Source organism: Pinus tabuliformis, chromosome 5_1, assembly GCF_031772625.1.
Source record: "Pinus tabuliformis cultivar Carrire ecotype Pingquan chromosome 5_1, CPIR1, whole genome shotgun sequence".
Taxonomy (NCBI): domain Eukaryota; kingdom Viridiplantae; phylum Streptophyta; class Pinopsida; order Pinales; family Pinaceae; genus Pinus; species Pinus tabuliformis.
Window position 1 is genome coordinate 727,881,397 of NC_142305.1, and position 7,840 is coordinate 727,889,236.

The 7,840-nt window shown below is 30.0% G+C and overlaps 1 protein-coding gene across 1 annotated transcript; it reads right to left on the reverse strand.

The window, feature by feature from the left end:
* Positions 1-2,526: 2,526 nt before the first annotated feature.
* LOC149167004 (toll/interleukin-1 receptor-like protein) lies at positions 2,527-3,301 on the reverse strand. The gene is made up of 2 exons (XM_089430331.1): positions 2,730-3,301; positions 2,527-2,641 (listed from the first exon to the last, which is right to left on the reverse strand). The coding sequence occupies exons 1-2, from the start codon at positions 3,299-3,301 to the stop codon at positions 2,527-2,529; spliced, it is 687 nt and encodes a 228-aa protein (XP_089286457.1).
* Between the last annotated feature and the right edge of the window lie 4,539 nt (positions 3,302-7,840).

The following is a 7,840-nucleotide window of genomic DNA, read 5'->3' on the forward strand; positions in this document are numbered from 1 at the left end:
CAAACATACTCTAAAATAATTTTATAAGTTAATTATAAAATAAATGTATCTTAATCCCTTCCTACTTTTAATAAAATTTTCATTAAAATAAATTTATAATATTTTATTATTATTTCTTTAAAATAATATAGTAATTATGTGAATATATATATATATATATTTTTTTTAGGGTTATTATGTCATTTATTATACTTACATCATATAATTATTAGTATATTAACTTGTGTAGACTATATTTAATAAAATATTCATTATTTCTAAATGAACTCATATGGTACCTAACATATTGCAGTTCAAAAACAAAAAAAAAATTGAAAAAAATTATATTATTATGTAAATATAGTTGTGTATCCTTATTATTTTACATTATAATAATTTAACATAATATCTTGATTAAATTTATTATACTTATATCATATAATTATCAGTACATTAACTTTGTGTAAACTATATTTGATAAAATATATTTTATTTCTGAATGAACTCATATGATACCTAACATGCAGTTCAAAAAAAAAATTGAAAAAATATTCTTCAACAAATCTATTAAATTTCACATCAGCCATGATCCAGAGGCCCTTTGATACGTCTATTTATACCAAGCAATTTGATGAAAAATTTGCCCATAAAAGGCAATTTAACCATTAAATATGGTCAGCACTTCACTATGACCGTCATAAAACAAATGTGAACTTGGTAAGTTGTTTAAGAATATGATTATAAACATTAAATTTCATGGATAACATTTATCTAAAACTCCAGTCACTATCTATACTTGATAGTTTAGAGAATCGGATGAACTGCTTATCTTTTCACTGTTCTCCATAATTTAGCTGCGTTAAGGATGCTCTCAAAAATTTAAATGCACTACGGAATGTTTAGGAATGAGAAGCTTTTATTGGGAAATAGACTCATGTCTTACATTTTAAGAATTCACTTCTCATTAAATTCAGTTATCCATAGGATGTCCTTAAATTTCTTCAAAATATTTATCAAAACCTAATGTTACTTTCACTTTAACATTACCTTCCAACCAATTTGCATTCAGATAAGTTTAGAGTAGGTCGACCAAAATACACCGTCTATATTAGAATCGAATAAAAGAATATAATGATAATTTATTTTATCATCGAAACAAGACTTAAATCAAAAAGGTTTGCTCAATATCCCCAAAATAAATTTTATTTATTTTTAGTTTCTTTGGAATCTCAGGAATATTTAACTTCTCATGTTTATAAAAACTTTTAAAATATATAACAAGTGTAGTACTATTTACGACGAAGGAAGGTTGAATGTAATCGGATTACCATTAACCACTTGCTACTTGAGAAATGGGAGAAGAGTGAATATTTTATATTTGTATTTATTTTAGTTATTAGTGTAATAAAATTTTATATAATTAAATTTAACAATTTTGAATTAATTTAAATGGAATATAATAAAAATGTTAATATTAAATCAATTAAAAATGAAAATGGAAACAGTTTTTTAAATTTAAATCGATTAATATAATTTTGATTTTGATAAAAATAAATTAATATTTTAAATTTGCACTATTAATTTTTGTTAAATTAATAAATATCAATTTATTGAGTGGAGAAGTTTATTTTACAGTGTGGCATGTGTAATTATGCTAGTGTCTTTTAAAACAAAAATAAAATAATTTCTAAATAGAAAACAATGTTGCTATAATAAAAAAATATATATAACTTAACATAATTTCATATAAAGTAATTAGAGGGAAAAATTATATATATATGAATAAGATGTTCAAACCTTATATATTTCAAAAATATTTTAATATGTTATATCAACTTTATAGATATTTACATATAGAAAAATGTTAAAAGAAAATATTTTAAGAAAATATCCAATGCGTGTCATGTATAAAATATTTTAATATGAATTAATATTGAAATATACTTCAAAATATATTTGATAAAATGATTTAATGCGCATGTTATGCAATTTGTAATCTTTATAGCATTCAAAAATACACTTTGATTTTTGCTCTTTAAAATAAGCTTACACTAGAAATTTGATCCCTCTTTATTCATATTAGATCAAGTGATTAAGATAGATCTATATTCGTAAAAAACATCAAAACATTATATCAATAAAAAAAATTATAAAAATTAACTATTTATGTTCACATAAAATATTTAATTATTTTAATTAATCAATTTAATTAAAAGAATAAAAAACATAACTATTTTTAAAATAAATTTTAGATAGTCATCAAAATATTTCCAAATCAAAATAAATTTTAGATAGTCATCAAAATATTTCAAAATCAAATCCATATAGTCACATTAAAATTTAAAAACCATATTCCAAAATAAACCTCCAATTTTATATATAAACCGGGATTTCTACAAAAATAAAAAATTGGCACAACCTATCACCAACATGGCTATCACGACCTTGTTCCAACAAAGCGATAAAATATGAAAGGTGAAATCCTGACAGCGAAAAGGGAATTTCTATATGGAAGTACTACCAGGTGGAGAGGATTATGTCAATAGACTACGAATTCCATGCTGACGATATAGCTGCATTAGTTGAACGAGCCCGACGCCTCTTTCCTCTACACTGTTTAAGAACGTCGTGAACTACGAGCTTCACCAGCGCAGCTTCATACCTGCACAACAGTTTGATAACATAAAACAAACATCAAAGGAAATGGAGATTCAGTATCCTGTTATGGTGACGGTGAGATGATTACTCACCCGTTGGTGTCCTGTAGTGACCAACCAGAGAGATTAGACACTCTGAACAGCGCAGCTTTCCATTCATCGATCTCTTCTCCACTGTGTCTTCCGTTGCTCTGGTGGTATTGGAATGCCCGGGCAAATGGGCTGCCACATTGCTCCGGATGGCGAACATGCGAAGGAAGCACTTTATAGAAGAGAGGGATGGTCCTGCCGTGCACTCCGCTCGCAATAAGTGCCACCTCCTTAAGGCACCACACAGAGGCTGCATAATCAGGTGAGAAAATGGGAATCTTTATTCGACTGCACTGAATTGCACACCTTAATGTTTCAGCGATATCGTCTCCCTTGATGAGTTTATGAGAATCCAGGAAGACATGGATGCCTGCGCCTGTGAGGGCGCCGTAGAGATGATCGAGGAAGCCTCTTCTGACATCTGGCCCTCTAAAACTCAGAAACACGTCGTATCTCATCGATCTTCTCATGTTAATGCCACTGCCACTTCCATTGCATCCCCTTGCCACTGCGATTGAAGAAGAAGCCGCTGCCATTCTTATTGCTCTGACCATCCCACTGGAACGGAGATTCATTGCTTAATGTGATGGAATAAGACAGGGAAACGAAGATGAATAATCAGAAAAGAGCGGGCCACTCAATTTGGCGGATTCTTTCCATCGTATGGGAGTTACCATGTATGCTGCATTTGGTCAACTCTTTAAAAGTATGTTGAATTAGGTGAAAAGCAGCTGCTCCAATTTTTTAATGTTAAAGAACATGGTTATCCAATTTTTTTATGTTTAAAAAAGTATGTTTTTTATTCGATTGTAAATCTCGAATTTCAAAAAGTCTGACATTAACAAATTCGACCATTTTTCTTCGCTTTAAAATGAGTTAACGGTTTGAAATGAATCAATAAATTTTAACGAATCATATCCATAAGGGTAGCGAATCTTATCATCATTATTATGCTATAAATTTTTATTAATAATAATAATATCTATTTTCAAGGTCACAGTCAAGTTAGACAGCAAATTCGTGTATGAGACCCCTTGTTTGTGGGACAAGGGATCCACCTCCCCGTAGCGATTTGACTGCTAAGTCTACCAAAGCATACATACTCTACCCCCTCTGGTTTTGAACCTGTGACCTCTTAGGAGGAAACACATGCTCTTAACCATTGATTGCTAAGTCTACCAAGGCATACATACTCTACCCCCTCTGGTTTTGACCCTGTGACCTCTTAGGAGCAAACACATGCTCTTAACCATTAGGCCCACTCAAACTGTATTATATAAGGACTTAATTTGGTAATATGTGACCACTCCAATTTCTATGCTGTAGACCTAAGAATATGATAAATATATTTACTTAAAATATCATATTATATATTAAAATTACCAATAATAAAGGCAAAGTAAATATACAATAAATATCACATCATTATACTACATTCATCACACCGCTATCCATCATTATATTTAAAAACATTTAAATCTAACCCTATATATTAATTGAAATATCCATCATTTTATTTTAAAACATCTAAATTTAACCCTATGTATTAATGTATACCTCAATTACTACACCGCTATCAAATACGGTGTGCGTATGATATTTCAACAAACTACTATTTCAGATTTGAGATCAGTTTTTACTCAAATTTTAATTGCGTTGTCTACCAGGCAGATGATTTGTTGGGTAGGGACGGTTTTGTTACGGAGGGATGGTTAAAAGTGGTTGAAATTTGAGTAAAAAAGTTTTAAGAAATTTTGCAGCACTGTTTGAATTATATTTTTTTAAATAAATTTAGTATTATCAAAAATTTAAAAAATTTAAAATCTTGAAATTTAACAACTATAATTTAAATTTATAAAAATCTCTACAAAATTTTATCAAAATATTACTTGAATTTCTATAATTTTTTTATTAGATTACTGGCATTTTAGTGAATTTTTTTAGTGAATTTTAATGGTTGATATCTTACACGTGACGTCATTTTTTACACCATTAAAAGCTGATTACAAGTTTCGACTGCACGTTTTCATTATTCCATTACAGACGTACATGCACAAGCGCCTCTGTAAAGCAGAAATCTTCCAATGCAGACATACGTGCACGTGCACCTCTGTTAAAAATAAGCTGGGCCGCAGGGGTCAAACTTGACAAGCAGGCCATTGAAAGATTATAATTTGTTTTACTATTCTATTGGAAAACTTAGAATAAACGACCTTTTTTTTTTTATTGTTTATCATTTAAAAGGAATATTGGAAAAGATTTGTTTCACCAAAAATAAGCTGGGCCGTAGGGGTCAAACTTGACAAGCAGGCCATTGAAAGATTATAATTTGTTTTACTATTCTATTGGAAAACTTAGAATAAACGACTTTTTTTTTAATGTTTATCATTTAAAAGGAATATTGGAGAAGATTTGTTTCAACAAATCAAACATGTCTTGATAATGATTATCATCATTATCTTATTTCGAAAATAATATTAAACTATCTTAGCGTTGTCAAGATTCTATTTACATAAATTATATATATACATATATAGTTTTGAAATACAATTATAAAATAGATTGAACGTATGTTTAATGGGTTTAAATTTTAATTTTTTTTTTTTTTTAATTCTGAAAATCAATTAAAAAAAATAATTTTTCTATTAAAAAACTATTTTACAATTCAAGAAATTATTTAAAAAATTTTAACAAACAAATATTTAAATTTTGAGAGTGATATGTATACTTAAATGGATTAATTTTTCACTTAATTTAATTAATAATTATAATGATTAAAAATAAGATTAAAAAGCTTTTGATATTTAGTGTTACAATGTTAGAAGGAAAGATTAAAGATTTATAGATTTTCTTTTGCGATCCATCCCCATTTAGATTTTTATAAAAATGATGTATATTGAAATAAGCTTTAACTTCATGAGACAAGATCTCTTTAAAAACGAGTCACGACTCCACTCATGAGTATTTGAAAGACATACTATCAATATTCATTTAAAATAATATTTTCTTGACGATATTACTTTGCATCAGTCCCTAGACTGACCAGAGTCTTTTGAAAAAGTTACCTCGTTACTTTTAATATGAGATTCAAGATTGAGAATCACGTTGACAAGCGCACTTTATCGGAAAACGTAAATTCTTTTGACCTAGTTTCACAATTATTTTCATGTCTATACCTTTAAATATGAGGATCACCATTGTTACTGATAATTGCACTCTCTGCGGAAGAGTCTTTTGAAAGTTACACAAATAATTTAATTTCGCAACTTTAAAGCATTTAATTTCGTAACTTTAAAGCTGAGAGTGACTATTGAACGCCATATAGAGACAATTGGCTATAGCTTTCAATGTGTGAATCAACATTGTAATGTATAGAGACAATTGTAGTGGAAAGCTAAGAAGAATAAGATGCGAAGTGCTTTTGTATTGATAGGGAAGTTGGAAAATTTTGGATTAAGGGATCGAGATTTTTATACTTATTTATATGGTTAGAAATTTTCAGAGAATTGTGTAATAGATTTATAATTAATTTAACATTTTCAATAATTATTCTTTTTCAGCACGAAAAAACTCAATATTTGTATTATAATGCTTGATGATTACATAAATAGCTGCTCCATACAGATAAGCAAGCAACATCCCGTAGATGATAATGGATAGATAATGTCGCCATCCCCACACAGAATCAGACAATGTGATTCGAGAGTAATCAGATACATAAGGGATTCCGCGTGGAAGTCAATTGAAATTGAACTCAAAAAAGATTCAATTAACACTGTAATTCCAATGCATGATCCCTACAGCGGCTTTATTCAAAACAGCCAATAGATAGCAAAATGGGGAAAAGACATCGTGTCTCCAGGCAGAGAACAGTCAAAACCAGTCCATAACATAAAATATCTCAGATCCGAAACAGGCGGAAGCCAGTCCATAACATAAAATATCTCAGATCCGAAACAGGTGGAAGGCTAAGAGGATCCGAACTGAAAAAGCTTTATAAAATTAAAAAATAAAAATATGCTTATATCATGTGTCCCACTTGGTGTTTGAATGGTGTTCAAAAGTTGCCTGTGCCCCAGGTGGGGTGTTTTCCATGCTTATTAAATTTGGTATTGAATGGTGCTCAAACACTTGCTTTTCCCTTCCCACGCGACGTGTCTTTCTATGGTTATTAACTTTGTTGTATCGAATCTGGCGAGCAGGGTGGGGATATTGCCATCTGACCCGACGTTGGCCAACACGGGTGGTATGGACTTCGAGGCAAAGGGGGAGAAGGGTGCGAAGAGTCTTCGTTTTTAATATATGGGACACGGTATATTCCGCTTCGATTACTGTCATGGCCCCGGGCAGGGTCGCTTTATTTCTCATCTTTTTTGGTTCACGGTGGCGGTGCAGTCTAGTTTAGCATCCGAGTGGACGTCGAGTCAAACTATGGGAAGACTCTGCCAGAACAATAATTAACATTAAGACACCATTTTTATCCTTACACTCTTTGACCATTTTTATTCAAAAGTGAAACGTTTATTAACATTTTGCACGAATGCCCCCGAAAATGTTAAGCCTCTTTTCATATTAATATTTTAAATGGGAATCTTCCTTTATTTGTAAACTAATATTTTAAATGTGGAATCTGGGTAAACTTTGAAAATTTTAAATGTGGAATCTTCTTTTATTTGTAAACTTGAAAAATAGAGCAAAACTCTATCATATTGTCAATTTACATCCATCCTCGATTTATTTTAATTCAGTATTTATTAAGCATTAGGATGGATACAAATTTATTTTAATATAAAAGAGATTTGATCATTCATATTTGGTAGTGTTAAAAATAGAAAACACATTATGACATACACAAATCACTTGATATCTTTATTTATTACAATAGTTACAAATGTATAAGACATAAATCGCAAATTTCAACAAATTTAGATCCTAAGAAAGTGGATCTATGACTTGGAAATGCCACAACTAAAACTCGGACATAGCAAACAACAACTTCTAGATTGACGCTTGGGAACTCAAAAGGACAACTCACAACAACACATGGAAGCATTACTTCCAACACCCTCCCTTAATGCTTACATGCAAAACATTGAAAACACATATTACAACAA